At 52.9% G+C, this 24304-nt stretch overlaps 9 protein-coding genes and 1 non-coding gene across 10 annotated transcripts; 3 read left to right on the forward strand and 7 right to left on the reverse strand.

The window, feature by feature from the left end:
• Nucleotides 1-43: 43 nt before the first annotated feature.
• Nucleotides 44-1250, reverse strand: VTN49DRAFT_4780 (uncharacterized protein; the record flags this gene model as incomplete). Its single annotated transcript, XM_069412764.1, has 3 exons — nt 44-53; nt 223-727; nt 779-1250. 3 exons carry the CDS (start codon nt 1248-1250, stop codon nt 44-46), a joined length of 987 nt encoding a protein of 328 aa, XP_069266699.1.
• A 556-nt stretch (nt 1251-1806) lies between these two features.
• VTN49DRAFT_4781 (uncharacterized protein) lies at nt 1807-4956 on the forward strand (the record flags this gene model as incomplete). The annotated part of the gene is made up of 7 exons (XM_069412765.1): nt 1807-1820; nt 2254-2665; nt 2722-3158; nt 3211-3648; nt 3701-3966; nt 4016-4555; nt 4613-4956. The coding sequence occupies 7 exons, from the start codon at nt 1807-1809 to the stop codon at nt 4954-4956; spliced, it is 2451 nt and encodes an 816-aa protein (XP_069266700.1).
• A 570-nt stretch (nt 4957-5526) lies between these two features.
• Nucleotides 5527-6093, forward strand: VTN49DRAFT_4782 (uncharacterized protein; the record flags this gene model as incomplete). Its single annotated transcript, XM_069412766.1, has 1 exon — nt 5527-6093. One exon carries the CDS (start codon nt 5527-5529, stop codon nt 6091-6093), a length of 567 nt encoding a protein of 188 aa, XP_069266701.1.
• A 164-nt stretch (nt 6094-6257) lies between these two features.
• On the reverse strand, nt 6258-8612 carry VTN49DRAFT_4783 (uncharacterized protein; the record flags this gene model as incomplete). Its single annotated transcript, XM_069412767.1, has 1 exon — nt 6258-8612. One exon carries the CDS (start codon nt 8610-8612, stop codon nt 6258-6260), a length of 2355 nt encoding a protein of 784 aa, XP_069266702.1.
• A 1634-nt stretch (nt 8613-10246) lies between these two features.
• VTN49DRAFT_4784 (uncharacterized protein) lies at nt 10247-12171 on the forward strand (the record flags this gene model as incomplete). Its single annotated transcript, XM_069412768.1, has 3 exons — nt 10247-10669; nt 10727-10971; nt 11022-12171. The coding sequence occupies 3 exons, from the start codon at nt 10247-10249 to the stop codon at nt 12169-12171; spliced, it is 1818 nt and encodes a 605-aa protein (XP_069266703.1).
• A 544-nt stretch (nt 12172-12715) lies between these two features.
• Nucleotides 12716-14810, reverse strand: VTN49DRAFT_4785 (uncharacterized protein; the record flags this gene model as incomplete). Its single annotated transcript, XM_069412769.1, has 5 exons — nt 12716-13718; nt 13768-13917; nt 13968-14198; nt 14255-14354; nt 14540-14810. The coding sequence occupies 5 exons, from the start codon at nt 14808-14810 to the stop codon at nt 12716-12718; spliced, it is 1755 nt and encodes a 584-aa protein (XP_069266704.1).
• Nucleotides 14811-17364: 2554 nt separating this feature from the next.
• Nucleotides 17365-17886, reverse strand: VTN49DRAFT_4786 (uncharacterized protein; the record flags this gene model as incomplete). The annotated part of the gene is made up of 2 exons (XM_069412770.1): nt 17365-17544; nt 17818-17886. 2 exons carry the CDS (start codon nt 17884-17886, stop codon nt 17365-17367), a joined length of 249 nt encoding a protein of 82 aa, XP_069266705.1.
• A 636-nt stretch (nt 17887-18522) lies between these two features.
• On the reverse strand, nt 18523-18594 carry VTN49DRAFT_t76. The gene has a single exon. It is a non-coding gene; the product is annotated as a tRNA-Ala (tRNA).
• Nucleotides 18595-18871: 277 nt separating this feature from the next.
• VTN49DRAFT_4787 (uncharacterized protein) lies at nt 18872-20425 on the reverse strand (the record flags this gene model as incomplete). The annotated part of the gene is made up of 3 exons (XM_069412771.1): nt 18872-19766; nt 19834-20225; nt 20285-20425. 3 exons carry the CDS (start codon nt 20423-20425, stop codon nt 18872-18874), a joined length of 1428 nt encoding a protein of 475 aa, XP_069266706.1.
• Nucleotides 20426-21989: 1564 nt separating this feature from the next.
• Nucleotides 21990-23135, reverse strand: VTN49DRAFT_4788 (uncharacterized protein; the record flags this gene model as incomplete). Its single annotated transcript, XM_069412772.1, has 3 exons — nt 21990-22488; nt 22554-22939; nt 23016-23135. 3 exons carry the CDS (start codon nt 23133-23135, stop codon nt 21990-21992), a joined length of 1005 nt encoding a protein of 334 aa, XP_069266707.1.
• Nucleotides 23136-24304: the final 1169 nt, after the last annotated feature.

A 24304-nucleotide genomic window follows, 5' to 3' on the forward strand; every position in this document is an offset into this window, starting at 1 on the left:
CGCTCGCGTGGGAGTGGCTTCCGCTCGTTTTCCGCCATGGATTCTAGAGTCGACTGGAGAAGGTCGCGGACCCCCATCATGGTATGCACAGTCCCGATCCAGGGCTTCACCCGGACCAGCCGCAGGTCTGTGTCGCGCAGAATCATCTCGCTCCCCGTCATGACAAGGTGGTTCGGAAACGTGTGATCCCCCTGGGGTGACGGCACGCCGTGCTCATCGTACAGTGTGCCCGGCATGGGCAGCCAGCGCTCGACGAGCTGCTGCGCATCTGAATGGAATCGGGCAACCCGCAGCTTCTGGTGGGTATGCAGGAACCCGCAGTTTTCGCACTGTTCTCGGAAGTTCTTCTCCGCATAGCCGGTGTCGTTGACAATTTCAAACTCGACCCCGTCAATTTCTTCCACCTTGTTCCCCGACTCCTTTTCGCTGCTGCGCCGTCGCAGCTTGCCGACGTTCCACAAGACGGGCATGGAACTGCCGCAGCGTAGACATGGAAGCGTTTTATTGGACGAATCCTGCAGATTATCCCAGGGGCGCTGAGTGCGCTCCTCAAACGCACGCCGTGCAGCGTCCGGCGGATTATAATCGAAATTCTCATTATCAATGGCAACATTGATCAACGCCCAGGGGAACTCCGTGGCCCAATGACCCATTCTCGCACCGCGGATGCAGTCCTCGAGAAAAGCTCTGGGGTTAAGCATGTGTGCGTGCCAGACCATGAGCACATCTATTCCAAGTTAGCCCCTAACCCTAAAACCAGAACAGTGTTGGAACTCACCCAATGGAGGCAAATCCTCGGGTCCAAATGGCAACGAGGTCGCCCATTGCGTGATAGACGCATAACTCGGCTGCTGCATGTCCCATGTCGTGATATCCTGATGAGTCTTCGCAACGCAACGCTCCCACCAGGTGGTGTACCTGTCGACCGCGCGCGCGACGTAGACCATCCAGCGACGCTCGCGCAGGATGGCCAGCGCTTTTTGCCGTGTCCTTTCATTGTCCTCCTTGGAGATTACCTCATCTGCATCTGAGTCAAAGATGAAAAACAGTTCGTCAGTGTTGGCGATCGTGTCTCGGAGATCCGCCAGCGCAGCGAGGAACTTGAGGTGCGCGACGCATTGGTCCCGGCTGACGGTTGTTTGGGCTGGGTTGCCGGGGTCTGGAAATCGGAGAGGGGGAATCGTGCTTTTACGATCAGTTGACTTTTGGTCTGCCTGGTCTGAGTGCGGTGTTTGGGTTTGGCTGCTCATGACGGAGTTTGGACCTGAATCTTCGATGGGGCCGTGGAGTATCGTCTTGGTTTACTTCCGTGCTGTACATTTGGTATAGCGTCTGGTACTACCTATATATGTCGCGATATTCAACCCTGTTCATCGTATTCTTGCATATCATCCATTTCATCCACCCTCCTCTACAACTGGGCGGCGGCTGTGCCTATTACTATTCCACGCCCAACTCTCGATGTTCATCACTTCCATGGTCATCAGTTCCGTCGGTTGGGGGATCCGCTTGCTAAGCCCTAGCTACGCCTTTATCAAACCAATCAGATTGTCAAGGGATCTCATGACTTTGATCGGGGCCAAAATCTTGACTGCAGGAGCCCTCTTGAGGAGATTTATCCAGCGGCTCGTATTGTTATCAGCCACTTCGGCAGGGTTTAAATGCCAAAGCGTTGGAAGATGAGTTACCCCGGCTGGTGATAGTATTGATGGCTTGATGACTGTTTCTGGAATGCATTTAAAGCGCTCTGCTTCGAATATCATGATGTCTACATCAACGACTATGGCTATTTAATTATATCGTTCCATGAACAAGCATTAGTAGGTGGAAGAGTGCTAGATACTATCTGTAGTTGAATTTAGGTCTGGAACGATTCTCAGCCTTGTCCATAGACTCTACGCAAACTACCAAGGAATCTCAGGGATTCAACCCTGGATGTGCAGAATGGCTTCAAAGGAGCAGGGGGAGACTGGCAGTGCATGTTGGGGGGGGGGTTGGTGCCATGGTCCTGTCAAGTGTCAACTGGCAGGACGAACTTAGTCATCAAATATGTTCACGTGATATCACATGACCCGCCGAGATCGGAAACGTTTAACTCGTTCATTCTCCCCACAAGTTGATATCGAAGAGGGGCCACGGTAGAAACGGCCGGAACCCCCAGACACAATTGGCAGTGTCTGACTGGAGACGGGCTGGATCGAATTGAGCGACGATCAATTCGAATCAGCGGCATCGGACGGTTGATCCTCGTAGCATCGTATCCAACTTCCTATCAGAGCAAATTCTCACAGCGGATTCGTCCAGCGTGGCGGCACACCAGTTGACGAGCGGCATCGGAGGGGCCGCGGCCGCCTCCGGGCCGGGGAATCAGGAGCCGCAGGGGCCTCAGGGCCCTCAGGGCCCGCGGGGACCTCAACAGGCAAGTCCGACGCCTGCGGCCAGTCCGGTAACGGCAGGGTCGGTAGGGTCGGGTGCCGGATACTCTCCTCTGGCCACTGGCGCTGCGGCGGCCTTGACGAAGAGGAAGCGCTCCGCGGGGGACGCCGGTCTAGACGGCTCACCAGGCACGGGCAGTCATGCAGAGGAGTTTGAGGATGGCGACTCTCATGGCGAGAAGAGAAGACCGCCGGTTAAACGAGCCTGCAATGAATGTCGGCAGCAAAAGGTGAGCACAAAACTTATGCGCAAGGGAAAGAAAGGAATTATGCTAATCAATTGAAGTTACGATGCGACGTGATCCAAGAGCCGTTTACGTCCTGCTCACGATGCCGTCGGCTGAAGCTGGAATGCAAGATCGAGTCGAATTTCAAACGGATCGGCAAGCGTAGCCGCAACGCTGAGATGGAACGCGAACTGGCGGAACTGCGGGTACAGATTGCCAACGTGACAGCCGCCAATGAGTCGCTCAAGCTGCAGCTCGAGTCGGTCAAGCGGGTTTCCAACTCAGAGCCAGCCGGCGGCAGCGGCGGCGATGGCGGCCGGACCTCGGCAGCGCCGCTGTCTGCCGATCATCTTGGACCGTCGCACGAGGCAGTGACGTCGCTGTTGGATTTGCGGGCGGGATTCGACGGGTCCGGGTATATGAAGAATGGCAATAAGTTCAAGCGCATTGAGGATGTGGTGCTGGCAGCGGATCGCATATCGGACTTATTCAATCTGTGGGTGAATTTCGACCGTTGGACGACGATGTTCAGCTAATCGACGTATCAGGTTCTTCACATTCTACCATCCTTTCCTTCCCTTCCTGGATCGTGATGTCACGCCGGACGAATATTACTCGACATCTCCGTTGCTGTTCTGGATGATCGTCAGCGTTGGTGCCCGGCGCTATCATGCCGACGTGCATCTCTTGAACTCTCTGGCCGGCCCGGTGACCCGGTTGGTCTGGAGCACGCTTTCCGACATTCCCCAAAGCTACCATGTAGTCAAAGCTCTGTGTCTCCTCTGCACATGGCCGTTCCCGACGAGCAGTACATCAACGGACCCAACGTTTATGCTGTGCGGGATTATGATGCAGGTAGCCATACAATTGGGCCTCCATCGTCCGTCGCACACCCGGGACTTTAGCAAGTTCCGGGTGGAACTGATGGAGTCGGAGCTGAGGGACAAGGTCCGAACATGGGCCATCTGCAATACCGTTGCGCAAAGGTTAGTACTGCTTGTCGACACAAGTGAAATTTGTTAAGGCTAATCCACGAAGGGTGGCAACTGGGTACGGACAACCCGCGTCAACCTTGTACGATTGGACGCTGGGCGCGAGCGAGACCGTGGATGCAAACTTTCAGCTACCGCCGGACGTCCGGGCGCGATTGCAAATTGAGCAATTCAGCGACAAAGTTACCAAGGCACTGTACAGCAACCGGCGGGATCCGGTAGGACTGTCTGGCGACCTTGAGCGGGCGGCGTTTGTTTCGTTCTTGTCGCGAGAATTTGACGATCTTGAGGGTCAGCTGCGACAGGATGACGGTATGATATCTCTCCGAAATGTCATCGGCGCCTACTAATCTTGGTGCAGCAATCACAAATCTCTTTCTCTATGCATCCAATCTCCATCTCCACCTGAGCGCATTCTTTGACGATCCTTCATCTAAGGGCTACCGGGAACGACTTCTATCATTACACGCCGCGACGGTCACGTTCCTCGAGGCGGCTCTGAATTTGGAGACTAACGTTGGTCCCGTTTTGACGTACACGCCGTACTACATATTCCAAATGATGCTCGCGGGTGGATTCGCGTTGATGAAGCTGTGCAAGAGCTTTTTTGCAGCACATATCGACCTTGACTATAGCAAGTCATTGTTCAACCGAACCATCTGGGCGATCCGGGCAATTTCTGTCTGCAGCAACGATCTGCCAGAGCGGCTGGCGGAGGTACTCGCGCAGATGTGGAAATCCGGCGGAGGGCCGCCGCGGCGTCCTCCGGTGCCTTCGTCGAGCGACGAGCTGGACGACTCGTTGCCGCTCAAAGTGCGGTGCCGGCTGAGCATGTCGCTGGTGTACGACTCTGTCTGGCGATGGCGGGAAGACGCCTTGGCCAAGGGGCGCAACATCGACGGTAAGCAGAGCCTCACTCTGCCACCTAGTCGTTCAGTGCGACTAAACATGGGAACAGCCTCGCTCAAGAACCCAACAGACCCAGCTTCCAACAGCGAATCTTGCGTGCCCTCCGCCGCACAGTCTACACGAGACGATAACGGCACCGGGGATAGCGGCGATCGTGATCCCAGCCTTGCGCCACCACCAAGCCTCCCGCAGGGTCTGGCCATATCCTCATCGGCATCATCTGCGTCGGCCAACGCCATCAGCAGCCTGCCGTCTGGTAGCGGGTTCTCCATCGCCGAGGCGCAGTACGAGGTGTTTGATCCGTTGAACTGGCTGCTCGATGGGTCAGTCGAGTTTCCCTATGCGTATCCGCCTGTGCAGGGGTTGGAGACATCGCATAGCCTGCCGGCTTAGGTACTCTACTGCTGACTTCATGGCATGACATGACTCGAAGCGTGGCGTTGGAGTCGTTGGCTATTTGTTTTGCTTTCATATACCCTGTCCGTCCCAAGTATATACGACATTCATGCTTCTCTGCTTGTGTTGTCCTTAACCAACAATGGATCTCACCTCCTTGAACAGTAATGACTAGTGGCGCGGCCGAGCGCGCATGTGAATGAAACGAATTGACAGTCTCTGTTTCTCCAAAGCCATGAAAAGAATGCTCATAGACCTAACAATACTTCGAATAACTGTCTACTGCACGAATGCGAATTACTCGGTAGTTACAAGCATCATGCAGGGGTTGTGGGAGTAAACTACAAAGTACGAAGTTTGTCACAACACAAAGTGCACGCCAGAGTATGAAAGCTCGAGCATACGGGAGTAGACACATTCGCTACCTGCAAAACGCACACCACCAATGCGTCACGTGCGCCCCAGACATGATTCCATGGAAGAGCTTCCGCTGACAATCAACGTCATCCGTCGTTCCTGAACCAAAGTCTCATTTATTCCAACGCACATAGAGAATGCTCGACACAAATGGCAACACGAACAGAAACAAATAACAGAACTCGAAAACAAAACCTCCTAATCCCGCATAAACGGGCCCTTCTGCGAGTCCGCTCATCCTCAGCCATCCTCCCACCCAGAACAGACGAAACTCATCCCTCCTCCTCTTCCTCTGAAGCAACAACGTTAATAGTAACAGAACTCAACCCCAGCTCCCGTCCTGCAGGGATGCAATTCCGCCGTCCGGCATTTTCTTCTTTGCCGTCTACGTCGGAGGGGGATAAGAGTGATCCGGGGGGAGAGAGTCATGATGATAAGACGACAGAGTTTGATGGGTCGCTTGCACCGCAGCCATTTTTGGAGATTGATGTTTTAGAGAGGTTGCGGGAGCGACGAGAGCGGGAGCGTGAGCGTGAACGGAGCAGGGGAGGTGGTGAGGGTGGTTGTTCAGCATCGGCGGACGGGCAGGGACAGGTGGGAAGGCAAGGGCAAGGGGAGTACGGGAGTATGGCAATTAAAGGACGGATCGGGAGTGTTCGAGGAACTGCTCGTATTCTTCCTGGGAGGAGAAAATCCGATCGTGTCCAGCATCGATGATGATTATTATTAGCACAATATGCGAATAGGTACTAACTACATTACATACATTGGCCGACCATGAACAGAAATCAGATGCTTTATGATCAAATAAGCCGACCATGGACAGAACTCAATTGTTTCGTCATCAGATATAACCTCTATACGCATGTATGGTCGTAACATCATGACTCATGACGTTCTCTCGTCTGCATCGTATACTCGTACAACTCCCCTGGCTCTAGCAGCCGCATCTCCCCAATCTGCTGCTTGAGCCTCTCACGCCGCGCCTCGCGTCGCGCGTCTTCTCGACGCCGCCGTGCCTCCCGGAAGTGCTGCTGTGGCATCTGGCTCATCATCGCCACGGCACGCAGCGGGGCAGCCAGTCGTGCAACGAGCCGTTTCCGCCGTGCGTGAAAGCCGGCGCCGTTCCCGACGGGGATTGCTAGTCCTGCTCGTCGGCGCCGCGTGCGAGGGCGCTGCGATAGTCGTCGGGCAAGCGCCAGCGGGCCGCGCAGGACTTGCCGTTTGGTTGGAAGGCCGAGGGAGTTGTTGATGTAATTTTCTTCGTCGGAAGTTGGATAATTGTTGGGCGGTGGCGGAGGAGGATAGGTGGGAGGAGGATTGTTATTGTTGTTGTGGTATTCCAAGTCAGCTTCCGTGTCAATGCCCTCCCAGAAATACCGTGGCCGCCAGAACGGATGCAGCCTGCTGTCACCCTGCTTCGCCGCACGTCGCTCCTGGGCCGAGCGAGTTGAGAGCGACCGCGTGGGCAGCGCAGGGCGGCTTGTGCTTGCATCTGAGTCCGCGCGCCGCCGTGCACTTAGTGCTCGCCGGACTGACCCCAAGCCGCGGCTCAGCCGACTCGGCGCGTCCGGCGCGCCTAACTGCGGCGTCTCCTTCTCCTCCATCGGTGTCGGCGGGATCACGTTGAATGAGGGTGGCGGGGGTGGCGGCGCTGACACTGGCACCGGCGGTGGTGTGCGAGGGTTGCGCAACGGCGACTCAACGTCGTAGTTGTTGATCGCTGTTGTAGACTGCTCAGGAGTAACAGGCTGATGCTGGAGTTTCTCTGGCGGCGGGTCCAGCGGCTGTCCGCGTAGCGCCTGAACCGCCCGCGATTCCGGCTGCATATGCGGGTCAATCAACAACACCGACCGATTGTTATGCGCAAACAGCGTGACAGCAGTTGCTTCGTTGATCTCGACCGGCCCTGGTGACGACGACAGTAAAGATGACTGCGTGAACTGCATCGACGGCGTGCGTAACCGGTCAGGCTCCCCCGGCGGCCGCCGGAGCGAAGTGGGTGATTCTGGTGCTGTTACGACACCACCCGGCGAGGTAATTGTAGCTGACGGTGCGGCCATATTCGGCTGATTCTGTTTCATGGCTTCATCGTGGAGACGTAGACTTTCAGACGTAAGGGACGTGGCGCCGGATGCATTACCGTTTGTAGGCGCAGGTTCGGCAGGAAGTTCAGCAGCATCAGATACATCTTGTGCTTGCGTCGCTGACTGCTTCTCTGACGAACCGTCACCAGAAATAGTTGCCCGTTGGCGGCTGGAGCTCAGTGATCGAGCCCTCGAGTGGCGGTTGCTGCCCGTCTGAGACTTGAGCGACGACCGCCGCTCTGGGATAACTACCACGGGAATCGTTTCCGTCGGGGCGGAAGGGACGTTGTTGCTTGAGACAAGCGTAGTTGCCGACATATCCGACGCAATGCTGCGCCGGTCGCGATCCGTGATCCGCGCCGGCTTGTGGACAACGTGGCGCGGGGACTGCTCCAGCGAGTTCCGCGCCGACCGCGGCTCGGGGGCGCTCACCGACCGTAGGGTTTCTCTCTTCTCTGTGTGGCGCAGGGTCCGGGTTTTTTGCGGCCGGAGGTCGATAATAATGGCCTCGATCATGGCCGGACCTTCGTCATTGGCCGCTCCATGCTTTTGCTCCGGTCGAGATGGGACAGATTTGGCGTCGGATTGCGTGGCTGGTGGACTCTCCCCAGACGCCGCAGGCGCGCCCGCGGTTCTTCCCCGCTGTGTCTTTGGATTCCTAATCGTTTCCCGGCCCGGCGACGAGTTCGACTGCTGCGTTGGCTTCGGCGCGTTGCGGCCGTCTACCTGGTCCTCATCCGAAAAAGCCTCCTTTGCCGTAGTAAAAGATTGGTCTTTAGAGGACAAGGACGCTTGGAGGGATTTGGAAGGTCCGGCATTTGGCGACCCCTCTTTTGCTCGCGGCGGCGTCGCATCTGGAGTTGGAGGAGTAAATTTGGGGGGCGGCACGCTCTGTCTGCCGTGATCGTGGACGAGCGACGTGGGCGAAGGCGTTGCCGACTCTGGGGTATCTGCAGGAGTCTTCCCACGGTTCGTATGGTGAGGCGGCGTCAAAGGCAGCGGAGGCGTTGGAAGAGCCTGCGTAATGTTCATGGGACTGCCTTGACTAGGAGATGATCCGTCTATGACTACTTCGAGCGAGTCTGGTCTCTCTTTGCGACGAGGGAGTGTCTTATGTGCCCTGAGGCCGGGTTTCGAATCCTCGGACATCGCGATCGATCCTCTCCTTCAGCGACTGAAGCGGGATGCACGGATGAGAGCTCAACGCATATTCCTGATGCGCAGACTCAAACTCGATGTATCTATGCAGTGGTGGCAGTGTGCAGGCTGATGGAGTTGTCGCACCGGCGGCTGATTCTGCGGCGCTCGTGCAAGGACCGGGGTGCGGTGCGGGCGGTCTGTGAATTAGAGATAGTAGAAAGACCAGTGTCAGCGATTACAGTATCTGTCGAGATGAGCCAGACCAACGGTCAACGATCAACGCTGATGGTGGCTGCGTAGCCTCTACTTCTGCGTAGTTCAGTCGTCGTCTTGGCGAAGGATTCGGTGGTTTTTCGTCGTCTTGAGAGGATAGGTAAACGGGCCAAAATCAGCCCTGGGCCTTTTTCTATCATCTTCTGGCAAGGCACTTGCAAACCATTAATACTGAATCATCAGAATCATCATCAATGGACCTCCATCGCAGTAACAGTGGCAATGTCCACGCGGCATTGGCTGTCATTCACCGCCGGCGCAGATGAACTGCGAATCCTTGAATGCCAACATTCCAGCGTTTCCAGCCTCGTTTCAGACAACAACACTTTAAAGCCATTCACATACTGTCAGACGGGACTTTCGTGTCCTACATAAACACTTGAATCTCCAGTTGATGACGCGCGTCCTAAATAGAGCGATCTTGGAGCTCTCAGGCCTCTGTGAAGCAAATACCATAGGCATTCAGTTGTCAGTCGCGAGCCTCTCTCTGCACAGTGCGCTGGCCTCATCTACGTCAAGTGGAATACCAGGACCGGGAGCACGTACGAGGTCCTCCATGGAGAATCCTATCTGACATCGGAACTCTACGCTTGAGGACAGATGGCAGTTTCGAACCCGCAAAGCAACGAAAGTCAGGGTCCCACGATCCATCTTGGGCGCGTGGACCTTCGAAACACGCATGAAACGCACAGACACTCATCTCCAAACCTAGTTCACAACCTTCACATGAGATCCAAGCTCCGAGTTCCTTTTGAGCGGTCAAAATCAGGGCATCCCTCAGTCTGGCCAAGGAACGGTCACCACACGGTTCTCCGTACCATAGATAGAATTAACTCGATGGCCAACGGTTGGTCATCGCCGACCCGGCGCCGGTTAGAACCCGTCCAGGACGATCGGATAGCCCGGCATGGCCCGTACTTGTAATCATCCTTCCCTGCTACTTGATAATCTGGACCTCCTTTGGGACGCCCAGTGACGGTGCGATCCGGAGATGATTCGGCGACTCCGGTGTCCATTTGGGTCACGTGATAGGGGTGTGACGTCATGTTAATAATCACGTGCCAAGAAACGCAGCTATTTTTGCTTGCGGCGGGCTCGGGTATGTCATCATCGACCAACCTAAACCACTCCACGATCCCTCGCGGCGCGCTGCTTCGCCCCCAGATTTTTTTCCTCTCTGGCCCCTTGTCGTCCTGTTCCCTCCTTTGGACCTTTTTTGTGCCATTCCTGTCGTATGCTTTGATACCCTTCTGCTTTGGTCTGATCTGAGCAGAACCTCGCATCCAGCCTCCCGCAATTCCATGACCGCTCGTTGACCATTACCCCTCTCGAGTCGACGATCCTACTGCGCTGCCGGCGCGCTATCCCTAATGATGAGTACAATACAGAATCTTAAGAATTTCATCCGTCACGGCAAGCAGGCTCGACTGGTCACCCCCCATGCCGAGCCGACTACCGATGTCTCACCTGTCCATGCGCAGCAACAGCGCCAACCGCAGGGTCAATATGGTAATGCCCTGGACAGTATAGAGCAGAAGCGCGGCAATGACATGCACCATAAGACTCACGATGTGCCCACCAAGATCTCCCGCGCCGACATTGAGCAGCTGGTCGCCGAGGAGCGACGAATCCAGTCCAAGATGCCCAAGTACCCGGGGCTGGAACGTTACATTCTCCTCGAAAAGATGGGCGACGGCGCCTTTAGCAATGTATACCGGGCCAGAGACACACAGGGCCAGTATGGTGAGGTTGCGATTAAGGTGGTGCGCAAATACGAAATGAACAGCAATCAGGTCCGTACACGTAAGCCTCGTTGATTTCCCTAAAATACAATATTGACATTATTCTAGAGAGCAAACATCCTCAAGGAGGTTCAAATCATGCGCAAGCTCGACCATCCGAATATTGTCAAGCTCTATGACTTTTCGGAGTCGCGGCAATACTACTACATTGTCCTCGAGCTCTGCCCTGGCGGCGAGCTGTTCCATCAAATTGTCCGATTGACATACTTCAGCGAGGACCTGAGCCGTCACATCATTGTCCAAGTAGCTAAAGCTATTGAATATCTACACGAGACGTCAGGTGTTGTGCATCGGTAAGCAATGTGCCCCTCTTCGGAAAATGGCCGTATGCTGACTCGGGCAGGGATATCAAACCAGAGAACATTCTCTTCTACCCGATCGAGTTTGTTCCGAGCAAGAACCCCAAGCCTCGACAGCCTGGTGATGAGGACAAGGTGGACGAAGGAGAGTTCATTCCCGGCGTTGGAGCGGGCGGAATTGGCACGATCAAGATTGCAGACTTTGGCCTGTCCAAGGTGATATGGGATAGCCAAACGATGACACCATGCGGCACGGTTGGATACACCGCTCCAGAGATTGTCAAGGATGAGCGATACTCGAAGAGCGTCGACATGTGGGCGCTCGGGTGCGTGTTGTACACAATGTTGTGCGGGTTCCCTCCGTTCTATGACGAGAGCATACAGGTGCTCACCGAGAAGGTTGCGCGGGGCCAGTACACGTTCCTGTCGCCGTGGTGGGATGACATTTCGAAGTCAGCGCAGGATCTGATCTCTCACCTGCTGACCGTAGACCCGGAGCAGCGGTACACGATCCGCCAGTTCTTGGAGCACCCGTGGATCACGCAGAAGGGCGAAAAGCCTGCGCAGGCTCCGCGCCGAGCGGAGCAGCAAGCCCCTCTTATCGCGGACCTGGACTCGGCCGGTCCGCCGTCATTTGCAGACCAGTTGCCGTCCCCCACGGAACGCCGGCTCGACTTCCGTTCACCGGGCACCGTCAACCTGCGCGAGGTGTTCGACGTGGGCTACGCAGTGCATCGGCAGGAAGAAGAGGGCAAGCGGAGGAAGAACTTCCGGCAGGGGTATCGGGGTGCCAATGCCGCCGCTGGGTTCGGCGCATTGAACCCGCTGAACGAAGACGAGGACGACGAGGACACTGCCAACAACCAAAACAACGAAGGCGACGACCACCCGCCGGCCAAGATCCCGCGGCAACAGCAAGCCGCCAATGATGTTGCTGCGATGGAAGCCAAACTGCGCAGTACAAACCTTGGTACTCAACCTGCTCGCGCCCATCATCAGCATCGCAACCAACATCATCAACAAGGCGGATACGGCCAGCACAGCGCGGCCGTTGCCACGGCGTACCGCCAAAGCGCCGCACTCACCGCCCGCCAACCATTCGAATTAAATTTGGAGAAGGCAACGCTCCTTGGGCGACGGGCCCAGCGGCCACCACAGATGCAAGCGCAGCCGCAGCAGAGCCAGGTGGTTTGAATGGCGACATTGTTTTGAGTCCTTTCTAACCAAATACCCGATGCTTGTTCTTGTTTTTTTTATGACGATGTCATGTTATGTTTATACATCATTCAATGATATACACCTGTGGTTCTCTGATAGGACGATGGTGTGGATACTAGTTACACGGTTGTCTTGATTACTTGTTTGCTTATCTCGATCGCCCGACTTTGATGTTTCGGCTGGTTTTGGGGAGGGTGTCTTAATGCTTCAATCGTGCGGGTTAGGCTCGCTCTTTGCTCTATGTAGTGAAATGGGATACTAGCTCGACTATTTTGTGCTTGAGATCCATATGGTAGAAAAAAAATATGATAGTTTTATCATTGATATTGGTCATTCCTGCAGTTCGATAATGTATCGTGGTATCACATAAGAAAGACAAAAAGCGCAAAAGTCCAACCTTAAAAGACCGAGAGAATCATACAATATGTACTGTACCACGGTCCATCCCAAAAGAAGAAAAAGAAAAAAACAAAAAGAACCCCGTCCATCAAGGACGTAGTTTTTTTTTTTTTTTTCTTGTTTACAAAGTCTGCTTCCCTCTCGTCTCAATCGGCAACCCAAGCATTGCCACAAACGAGGCCAGGAACAACGCCGCCGAAGTATAAATCGGCGCATTGGGGTTGGCCTCGCCACCGTAGATGGCCACGATGGGAGCCATAACACCGCAGAGTCGGTTGAAGAAGGCCGAGATACCCGTACCCGTTCCACGGTTCGGGGCGGGGAAGACTTCAGGAGTGTAGGCGTAGAGGACGCCGTACATGATGTTTTGGAAAAAGGCCTCGAGGGAGGAGCAGGTGAGTTGTGCGTTGGGGTTGGATGAGATGGTGAAGCAGAAGAGGATGACGCCCGAGATCATTGTGGCGAGAGCCATCGTCCCCTTGCGGCCCAAGTACCGCATGTTGACTGCGTAGCAGCCCAGGATGGATCCGGGGACACCAACGATCGAGGTAATGGCGTAGTTGCGGTAGGTAATGTAGACTGGAGTCGGGCCGGCGTCCGAGCCGATGTTGGCCAGGTACTGTGGCAAGAAAGCGTTGAAGAGCGGATAACCCATGCCGATAGCCGCCCAGCAGAACCAGAGGATGATGGTGGTGACGGCAAGTCGCCATCCCAAGAACAAGGGGCCGATGCGGCTGGCGCCGAACTTGGACAGGGCGCGCTTGACGATCTCAACGTTGCTGAGCGTCGCGTCACCGACTTCCTCCGGGTAGCCGCCAATCTCGTTGAGGATTTCCTCAGTCAGCCAGGTCTTGGTCTTGTTCTTGTAGGCGATGGCGTGGACGGTGCGCACGGCCTCCGCTTGGCGCCCGCGAGAGAGAAGGAATTTGGGCGACTCGTACAGGTGGAAGAGGAAGAAGCGGCAGGCGAACATGACCAGGGTGATGGCACCCATAGAGATGTTGAGGTAGCGCCAGCCCATGTTGTCTTCCCGTCGGCAGCATGGCTGGCCGTCAGCGACAGCTGAGCAGGCATCCAGGCCCTCGGCGCAGCTGTAGTTGGGAACGAACCCCCATGCCAGCAGACTATATCTCGTTAGACCAATGTGTCGTAGCCTTGAAAAGGTGTACTCACCTGCCAACAAGTTGCCCAACCGGCCACCAAACACTCAACAGGGTCAGCAGATTTCCCGACGCCCACGGCAGGAACTCCAGGAAAAGCGCGCCATCGACGGGAAGATTTCCACCAACACCAACACCGGTAGCGGCGTACATTCCGCAGACTCTGAAGACCCTCGTTAGATTTGCGATGAAGAATCGGCGCGGAAAACATACCCAATCCAGTTGGGGCTCGAAGCAACACAGATGCCAAAGACACCGCAAATCAACAAACTAAGGTTGAACGCCAGGCGACGGCCTACCAGATCCGATGCGATTCCCCAGAAAGTCGCACCAACGCACAGGCCAATAAACAGGGCACATGTCGTGAACCGGACGTTGGTGGACGACACTCCAAATTCCTGGGTCAGCGAGGGAAGCGTTACGGCAACCCCCTGCAACCAGAGGCTGCACATCACATCAGCACATGCATCGATCTCGCGCTCGAGAAATCGGGCGCTTACTTGTCCGCAAACCATCCAAAACCGCAGAGAATAAACAGCTGCCACTGATATCGGCCCATGCCGATATCCTGAATGGCAAGGTTGATCACCTTGGCTTTTCCTGTTGCACATGATTAGACCCATTTCTCCACAAAAGGGTATAGTCTACTGGCGCGCCAGGAAATGCGGGCACTCCAGGCGCGTTCGCAAAAATCCAACGCAACGCAACTGATATTGTCGCATTGGGCAAAACGGGCAAAGGGCAAAACGAAAGGGACGCATGGGCAAAGATCCAATCACACATACGATCATAAGCAGTGTCATGGCCGGAGGTTGCAATCTCATTGTCGACTTCTGCACGGATGGCTTCCAGGGTCTGATGGCTGTACTCGGGATTGGAGGAGATGCCGTTCTCCTCGGAGCCGACACGATCCAGTTTCTTATCATCTTTTTCCGGGCTCTCTCCGTCGCGACTGGGCGATTGTTGTCTCTCGGCTGGGGAGGAAGGGGCCAGTGGGATCACGACCCCGAGGAATTCCTCGCGGTCGTGCCGCTTAAAGGGATTCACAAACGGCATGGTAACAATCGCGTGGAACTCAACAAGAAAACTGGGCGCTTGGGCAAATCGCACGGGCAGCACAAGTCGCAATGGGCTACCGAAAGCGAGACCGGAATTGAGGCAGGCGCTGTGGGAGTATGTATATTCGGGATCGGGACACCGGGATCAATACGCTATTTTCGGGATCGTTTGCTGGAGGCGCAGTAGACGGGCTGCTGATTGCAAGCTATGATATTCGGCTGGGCGATTGCTCTCTGATACAGAGAAGGCGTTCTATTCACACAATGCTGGACCAGGAGTCGCAACACAATGGAATAGAATGACCCGACATGAACTGTCGAGTCGAGCCGAATAGGAGAAAGCTGAGAAAAGAGAGAAAACAATCTAGAGTTGAAGGGAAAAGAAAATAATTGCCGACCGAACCAGGGTCTGTACTTATAACGCGCGTGAAGAAAATCTCCTCCAATCCTGTTGGATATTTTTTTTTTTAACTGATCGTTTTTTTCTTTTACGCTTTAGGGCTACGACGGAGCAGGACGGATCTCGAGGCGAAATTGACAAGAGTCTGAATGCCAGACGGTTGATAGGTGCACAGAGTCCCCCGAACGATACGATGGAGTCACCTCGGCAATTCTGATTCGCCCATGCATGGGTACTCCACCAGACCCGGCGGCGCTTCGATTCGGCGACCCGTCCCTCGGGTCCCCCACAGTGCCCACATCATTTCCGGAAAGAGATTAGCGAAATTTCTTGGACGGTCTGGGCAGGAAATTTTACGGCGCATCCGTCACGACTGCCTCAGGCCAGCGAGTCCCTTTTGCTCCGAAGGAAACCGCTTTTGTCGGGGGAAATCTCAGGCAATACTTGCAGAAATGCGAGGAAGACGATATGACCGGAAACTGTATCTGGATGTGGAATTTCATCGCTATCTTATCGCTTCATTGGACTCGCCCATTTGCCATGCATTTGCCCTATTAGTGCAAAATATCGGCGATCCCAAAAAGGCAAATTCAGCGGCTTTGTGCCTGTCGTTGCGTTGGGAGGCTGCTGGCGCGCTACCCCGCATGTTAGCGACAGACGAGCTGGCTGCTATCCATGATAAATTTTCCATTACTCGTTGATTCTCTCCGCGGAGCGTGTTATTTACTTCATGGTTGCATCGAGCTTAGCACCACAAATCAAACGGTAAATCCGCAAGCTCGGCTGGCAACGGCTGTAGCAGTCCATATCCAGTCAATGCCAAGCGCTGCCCCAGTTCATCTCTGACAATCGCCACGAGAACGCCATTTCCGCGCCACCGCTGTCATCGTGCCGCCACGCGCAGAAAGATCTTGATAAGTGGCATCACCAACAGAACGAAAGAATGAGTGCATCATCTGGCCAATTGTCTCGTATATTCCAGGTCCCTTCTCTGTACAGTATGTAATGATCACGTAATGTATTACCAGGGTCGTTGAAATGTCTGGTTCCGTTCAGTCCTTCATTTTGTTTTTTTGTGTGTTTTTCTCTCCTAGTTAATTTCAGGTTTGGAAGGAGAAAGGGTCAAGAGCTTATCTTGGCGATCCACAATGATGTCATTATCCCCACTGTCGGGCCCATCAAGGGCCCACTGATGGGTTTGTGCCTAACCTGTTTTGGAACTAGTTCTTCATTTCATGCGGTCGGCTCGCGGTAAGCGACGAAAAGTTTCGTGAATTCTTTCAGTAGTCACGTAGGAGGTTACGTTTGTACTCGTACGGAGTATTTCGTGGAAATACGGTGGCTCGTTCTTCATCGCACTGTTGAATGGAAAGAGCGTGATGTTTATTGACCTTATGACAAACTCTGCGAGAAAATCTCGCAAATGGTGCTCCAAACCCCCTTTTGTTGATCCGGTTCCATTTGGCCTGCATGCGTCCGTACGAGTCAAGTGGGCTGCCAATCTGAGCGGTGAATCGGCCAAAGGAAATAACCTTAGGGTTAATACGAGCTTCCAACGATTCGAGAAGCCTTAAATCTTCTGGACAAACTTTCTCGAATTCCCGGCGGGAAAATCTGTCTGGTTGCATCCATGATCCGCAGCATTGCCGCGAAGGAAATACCCCATAAATGAAGGAAACACGAACTTTGAAAGATGCCCTTGCCTGTCGAATGCAGTTCATGAGCCCTGTATGTGTACGAGTTCGAGTTTAAAATGTCGCCTACTTGCAGAAACGAACGGGCCAATGAATTTATTGCCGAATAGTGGCCATATTAATCGACATTGCCAATACGAACAAGAGCATGGCCAGAGCCTGAACCTCACATCACGACGCAAGTCACACGCACGTTATTTGCATATTTTTCAGATTATTAAGGTTCATTCAATGAGTGGCAACGTACACTGAAGAGTCCTTACGCCGGCAGGGACCACGTGTCTTGTAATCACGACAATGACGAGTTCCCGTCGGAGACAGCTGAAGATCATACTATTGCCTGTTTTATGGCCTGCAGCGAATGCATTCTCCATACTTAACAAAACTGTTTCGAGTTCCAAATATTGCAGTTTTCTGGAAACGAGTACCTCATCTCAAGTCTAGCGCTAACCTAACATTTAAGGTGCCTGACCAAACGATCCGGGATTCTTTCGGGTCATCCACTCCTCCAAAGCAAGTAACGGCTCCACACCAGGGATGTCAGGTACAAAATCAGGGTCAAAGAACCAGAGCTGCACGCCACCCTCTCCGGCCACGCCACAGACCTCACGGTCACCAAACCATTGCAGCTCGAAGCTCTTGAGAGGGGGTTTAGTTTGGGGCCAGGGGGAACGCAAGCGGGGGAAAACTGATTACTCGTAGGGATTGAATTCTCCAATGTCAAGATGGTACGGGTGTACGGTGATGGTGCCGGTGACGGCATTTTTCTTCCGGTCTCTAGATCCAATGCTACAACTTTATCGCAGGCACCCACGACGTAGCCCAATCGCCGCGAATCGTACATGGTCTTTGTACATAGCGTCATCGGGTTGTGTGGATAGTCGCGGCAAGGAAATAAACATTTTCTTAACTAGACGAGAAAGCCCCAGGTTAAGCGGCAATCGAATATACGTTATCCGGTTGGCATCTGTGACATCCATGGTTGTTTTCAAGCCCAGTACTGCAATGCATTCGGGGGCAATACGCTCCTAATGACTGTGTAGCTCGAGAAAATTCTGCGCGATTGCTTCGAGACCTACGGGCTCTGTCAAAACAATGAATCTCAGTTTGAAGCATTAAGAAAGATTATGTAGGAAATGCCACACCCTCTGGTTTCTTATGATGTTGGCCAGGTCCAAATAGTACTCCACGATATGAACACGAGCTGGAGAGATAACAAGCTGATATTACCACATTCTTGTCCGCCTTTCAGAGGTGCATTATGCTATATTGACTCTATTTCTTTTTTACCAAGCACGCTACGCTTGTATGCGTTCTGGACAGCGAGTTTGTCGGTAATCCTTTGGCAACCCCAGGTCGAGACCGGCAAGGTATAATATATATATATATTTTGAGGATCATGCCTACTATGTATTGCTCTTCATGGCCGTGACACGCCGAAGCCGTCCGAGCATTGGCGACTTGGGCTCTTACGCTCTTGGCCGCTTTGAGGCAGAATAGCCTAGCTCTTATTATTACTTTCAACGCACATTTTAACTAGAGCTGGCCACTCGTCAGAATGTACCTGACACAGGCGTTGGAAAGGGCAGCCAAAAAAAAAAAGTAGAAAAAGATTATGGACTCGCGGGGAATCGAACCCCGGACCACCCCCATGCTAAGGGGGTATTATACCACTAAACCACAAGCCCATTGGATGATTACCAGGCGCACGGTAATCACTAATGAAGCAAATCCAATTCATGGCCTTAGACGTTGCTATTTACATACATTCAGGTGCTTTCGGACTTTCTTGCTCCAAAGTTCCAATTCATGCTCTTGGAATCACTTTTATTCTCGTGGCAATGTATCAGAGCACAATTGACTACTGGTTTTTTCTGTAGTATGGATATCGTCTGTATATGGTATATGTACTGCGCCTATATTCTCAGTGCTCAAACGGTCAAATGGGGGGTTTCATTGGGACGATTACCCACTCTCCTGCATGGCAAGAAACGGTTCCGCAAAGGGAAGATCGGGCACGAAGTTTGGATTGAAGAACCATAGCTGAATGCCGTCATCGCTAGCCATGCCAAATACCTCATGGTCGCCAAAGGGACTTAAGCAAGAGTCCATGAAAAATGCAGCAAATCGCCGCGCCCAAACATCCGAGGACGGTGGTGGTAAGGGGGCAGCTAACCTTTTGTGGGCGCTGACTTCTCGAAAGTCCAGCTGATAACCATGCAAGGTTGTAGTCCCTGTGGCGGCGTTCCAGACGGCAATGCCCTTGTGCTCCGACATCCAACCGTATTTAAGGAGCGGCGCAAGACAGGGGCCACCTCCAGGCTGGCCAGCTCGGTCCGTGATGGGCTCGGTGGAATCGAACCATCGAAGGCTTAGCCGCTGAATGGCATGGTCGTATATGAGGAAAATCGTGGTATGGCAGCCCTTAAGGCGGACCCTGGCTTCTGTCGTGCGGCCGAAGTTGTGATGGGATTTGAGGAAAATATCCCTCCTGGACACACGACGACCCCCAAGAGAGAGGCGAAATATTTTTCGGTCGAGCACCTCACCGCGGGTTAACGTCCACCTTGTCTGATGCACCAGCAGCGGATGTTCGTCCCAGTTGACCTCGAACGTAATCAGCACGTTCTCGTCGGCGTCCACGTGCCAGAAATCCAAGTCCTTGGATATGAAGGAGCCAATGGTCTGGACGCGATCTGAGCGCAAATCCCACATCCAAAGCGGGAAGGCCTCATCTATGGAAAACGGAAGTATGACCAACTTATCTTTTTCAATAGTAATCCGGACACGGTAAGTAGGCCAAGGGAATTGTTTTCCAACCCACCTCTGTGGCGTGTGGATATCCACTGCTGAAATGATACTGTCAACATCAATAATCAGCGTTTTCTGTGCTGGACGGCCCTGACATGAGCAAATCACTGTGTTACCTATCCTGCGTAATCATAAAGAGATAACGATCCGACAGTCTGATGTCCTCGATAGGTCTTCTGGTGTCATTGATCCAGGTCGACCTCCTTCCAGTCTCGAGATCCAACATTGCGACTTTGTCCCGGCCGCGCTCGGGGATGATGTAGCACAGACGGCGCGAATTGCACCCAATATTTCTCGGCTTTCCCAGTGAAATCACATCTTCTGGCCAGGGAAGAAAAACTTTTTTGACCGGTCGAGCAGTCCGCAGATTATGAAGCCACTGAATATAGGTTGTGGCGTTGGTGATTCTCACATCAGCCGTTTCCATACCCAGTGCCGCCAGCGTTCGAGGCAAGACACTCTTGGTAATTGTATCGCATGAGAAGATTGTGCGCCATCGTTTGGAGACCTATCCGCTATTAGGAATGCGGTTCAATGGCCGTCGATGTCGCCTTTCCTCGTACGCACCCTCCGGCTGCGGACAATGTCGGTCTCATCTAGGTATTCCACGACGCTGACGACGAGTTCAAGAGGCAAAGAGCCAACGATATCGTAGTATGCATGCTGCTCTCGACCCGCCACGAGCGCATTCCCGCAAAACCCCTCCATTCCTCAAAGTGACGAAACGATTTCATATAGTCCGTTCGACGATTTGAGTACTGGTCAAACAGAAGATCCGTACTTCTGCCGACGATAATGTGATTGTCATCAACCATCCCCAGTACTCATGTCCTTATGAACTCAGGATACTTGGTCGTTCCCCTGGCTTCCAGACAGCGGGAGAGTGCCAGCGTACTTAATTAAATTAATATTCCTAAGTAATAATTGGCCAGCTTTTTTTGTCCCTCCTCATGTCTCCGGAGGATTGAATCTTAAACTCGGTAGCATAGTACTGTAGTAGCATAGTATTGCGAAATCTCATGGGAAATTTCGGACTGAAGCCAGCCTCTGCAGATCTGGACTTGTTATCGTCCTGCATCCTAATTATAGTTGAGACGGAGCAGCTTCTTCAAAAGCCGAGAAGACCGCGCAGTTGTCCATCCAATGGAACGACATCCTACGCGCTGTCCATTCGATCGAGCCAACTAGGTCAATTCTCCCATGATTGATGGCGCCGCCATCACCCAGCCAACGTCAATTTCGATTACGGAATCACGACAAATTAGGCAGAAAGGCCGCTGAATGAGTGTGATGAGAGTCTGCATCCATTTTGCAAGGTCGCAAATCCAAGGTTGGTCAATTTACCCAGGGAACTCAGCTGCGGCTGCAGGCACGCTGCTTGCTTTTTTTCTTTCACGTGAGTTTGACTCACGTGTCCATTGGGTAGGTTTACGAAACCCTAACCCTAATTTTATCCTGTGGGAAGCTTTGTATTCCGCAACAACCGAAACGGCGAGGGTAAATGAATTCTCCTAATAGAGCGGGAACATCTAACAATATCGGAACTTTCTGGATGAGATACTAGCCGTTGAAACGAACCAGAGTATAGGCCAATGGTCGGTCCTCCTACTGTCGCAGTGGTTTGTGGATGAACAATAATCACTTTGAGTCCTTGCTCGAGCAGAGGTAGGGGCCATTCGGACTTGACGGGATGGTCCATATCAGAGAGGGATGGATAATAAGAGGGCCTCTCGGCTAAGCGAAACCTCTGGCCCACGGTAGTTCATACTGCTGAAATATAATAGCGACCCATGGATGTGCTCGTCCGTTCGCGAGCGCAAAAGCTCCTTACACATGTCATTTAGCATCGTTGACACAAGCAGCCAAATCGGCTCTATTTCGCGAGTCATCCACTCTCCTCCACAGCAAGAAATGGCTCTGCGCCGGGAATGTCGGGCACGAAGTCAGGATTGAAGAACCACAGTTGTATGCCGTCGTAGCTAGCCATGCCAAACACCTCGCGGTCGCCAAAGGGAGTGAAGCACCCACTCATGAGGCGCCCAGTATACTCGCGCATTCGTGAAGAGGGAGGCGGGCGAGCACCCAACAGATTTTTGGCGCTAACTTCCCGAATGTCCAATTGGTACCGGTGCACAGTGGTCGTACCCGTGGCGGCGTTGCAGACGGCGATCCCCCTGTACCAAGGTACCCAGATGTAGTAGATGTGCGGAGCAAGAAACTGGCTCTTACTGTTCATGCGACCGTTGCCTGTGAGAAGGTCGGCGCTGTCGACTCATCTAGCGCTTAGTCGATCAACAGCATAGTCGTACGCGAAGACAATTGTGGTAAAGCCATCCATCGGTCGTAGCTCGACTTCAGTCTTATTCCCGTAGGTGTGTTGATGCTTTACGTAGATATCCTTTTCGGAAACACGATGAGCCGCCAATGACGTGAGACGGAGCGTTTTCTGGTTAAGCACCTCCCCGCGGGTCAACGACCATTTGGTCTGCTGCACCAATGGCGGATGTTCATCCCCGTTGACCTCGAATGTTACTAGCACGTCATTGTCGGCGTCTGCGTGCCAGAAAAACAGTCTGAAAATCTGAAAGGCCCCAATTGTCCAGACCCGATCTGAAGGGAGATCCCAAATCCAGAGCGGGCAGGGCCCTTCCTTAGACCAGGGTTGCACGACCAATGTCTCGTTTACGACTGTCATAGGGCCAGGAGTGGACCATGGAAATGAATGCCCTCCAAACACTTCTGAACCCTGCAAGTCCAATGCTAAAACGAGGCTGCCAACGTCGATCAGTGTTTGCTGTGTTAGATAACGCTGACGAAAACAAAGTCATCGCAGTACCTATTTTTCGAAATCACCCAATAATAGCGATCAGACATTAAAGACTGGTCAATAAGCCCCCCATACTTATTAGTCCAGGTCGACCACTTTCCGGCCTCGAGATCCAATATTTTGACTTTCTCAGGGTTGTGATCAGGTATGAGGTAGCAGAGGCGGCGCGAATCGTACAAGATACTAATGGGCCTCTCCCTATATGTTTCAGGCCAGTGAAGAAAAACCTTCTTGATTGGCCGAGCAGACTGTAAATTATGCAGCCATCGAAAATAAGTTGTGGCATTGGCGGTCGTCACATCCGCGGTCTCAATGCCCAGGGCCGCAAACGTTCGTGGCAGGACACTTCTGGTTACCGTATCACATGAGAAGATCGCACGCCATCGTTTTGAGACCTATACGCCGTTAGAAATCAAAATCAATGTCATCTCTGAATCTTGATATATGAACACTGATCGTCCGCGTACGCACCCTCTGGTTCCGGACAATGTCAGCCTCATGTAGGTATTCGGCGACCTGAACCACGAGTTCGAGAGGCAAAGAGCCGACAATGTCATAGTATTTAGGAGAATTCATGGTGGGTTCGACCATTCTTGAACTCAATGCTCCCCCATTTATGGAATTCCCCGTAGGTGGTCGCCTAATAGAAGATTCTAAACAGGGAACCCCTCCATGGTTTTCAGTCGTTGAGCCGAAGATCTTTTTCTGCCGATAATACTCAGCTACTGTGTGTATCAAAGATCATTTCGATGGATTCACTCTGGGTTAGTGAAATGTCTTTGGAAATTTGTGTAAGGGACAGTGATGTCTGCACTTCGAAAGCGATGAATTGAGCTGCTCCTATTGGGATGCTCAATTGATACCTGATTAACGAAAGCTGCCAAAAGTAAGAGTAGGGGTTCAATGTACGCAGAAAGTAGCTTGTATTGTCTCGCAGGTATCGCGTCCGGATTGGGTAGCCTAGTACGGAGTATTGAAGACTCGTTGATTATCTATCACCGGCGTTCTGGTTTGGCTGGGCACGCGACTTCCCCTCTGCGGGTGTAGTCGTCTTCCCCAAATTTATGAACACGTGATCAAGTTGTGTATTAGCCATCAACGCGCCATTTTTGTTTGTTTCCCTGCTTTCCCTCTTTCTTCCTTCCTACGCGTTCTCTCTCAACTTTCACCACACTGAATTTTGTCCACTTTCTTGATATTTCATGTAGATTTTCCCCATTTCGAGATGCCTACTCAATCTCGAGGTAAGTAATTTCCGCGTAGCGGTTGAATTGACCACGGTGTCTGACCGATTGGTTTAGTATCAACCCAAAATCTGGGATTTCTCGCTTGAATAGCTTCGGTATCGGATTCTATGTCGTAGATGCGACCGTTTAGGGCCGTTCGGGGTAGGTTAGGGCCATTAGGGTTAGGCTTAGGGCCATTTGGGTTAGGTTCGGGACCATTCGCTTAGGATTAGGGCCGTTAGGGCTAGGATGAGGGCATTGGAAATGGCACTTAGGCTTGTATTTGTCGTTATGGCTACAATGGACACGGTTGACTGCCAATTGTGTGGGAAAACTGGTCAATTTTATGACGAGTTGACCGTGTTGTCTTTGTTTTGGAGGACCTCGTAGATTGCTCCGGATGAATACGCTAATCTTCATATGGTAAATTTAGTTACCAAAATCATGTGACATGTCACGTGCTCATAAATTTGGGGACAAATGCACTTAATCCCCTATGTGCGATTCGTACGTCACGTGAACAGAATTATGTAA

This window comes from Thermomyces lanuginosus (genome assembly GCF_041956635.1).
Source record: "Thermomyces lanuginosus strain ATCC 200065 unplaced genomic scaffold VTN49scaffold_32, whole genome shotgun sequence".
Taxonomy (NCBI): Eukaryota; Fungi; Ascomycota; class Eurotiomycetes; order Eurotiales; family Trichocomaceae; genus Thermomyces; species Thermomyces lanuginosus.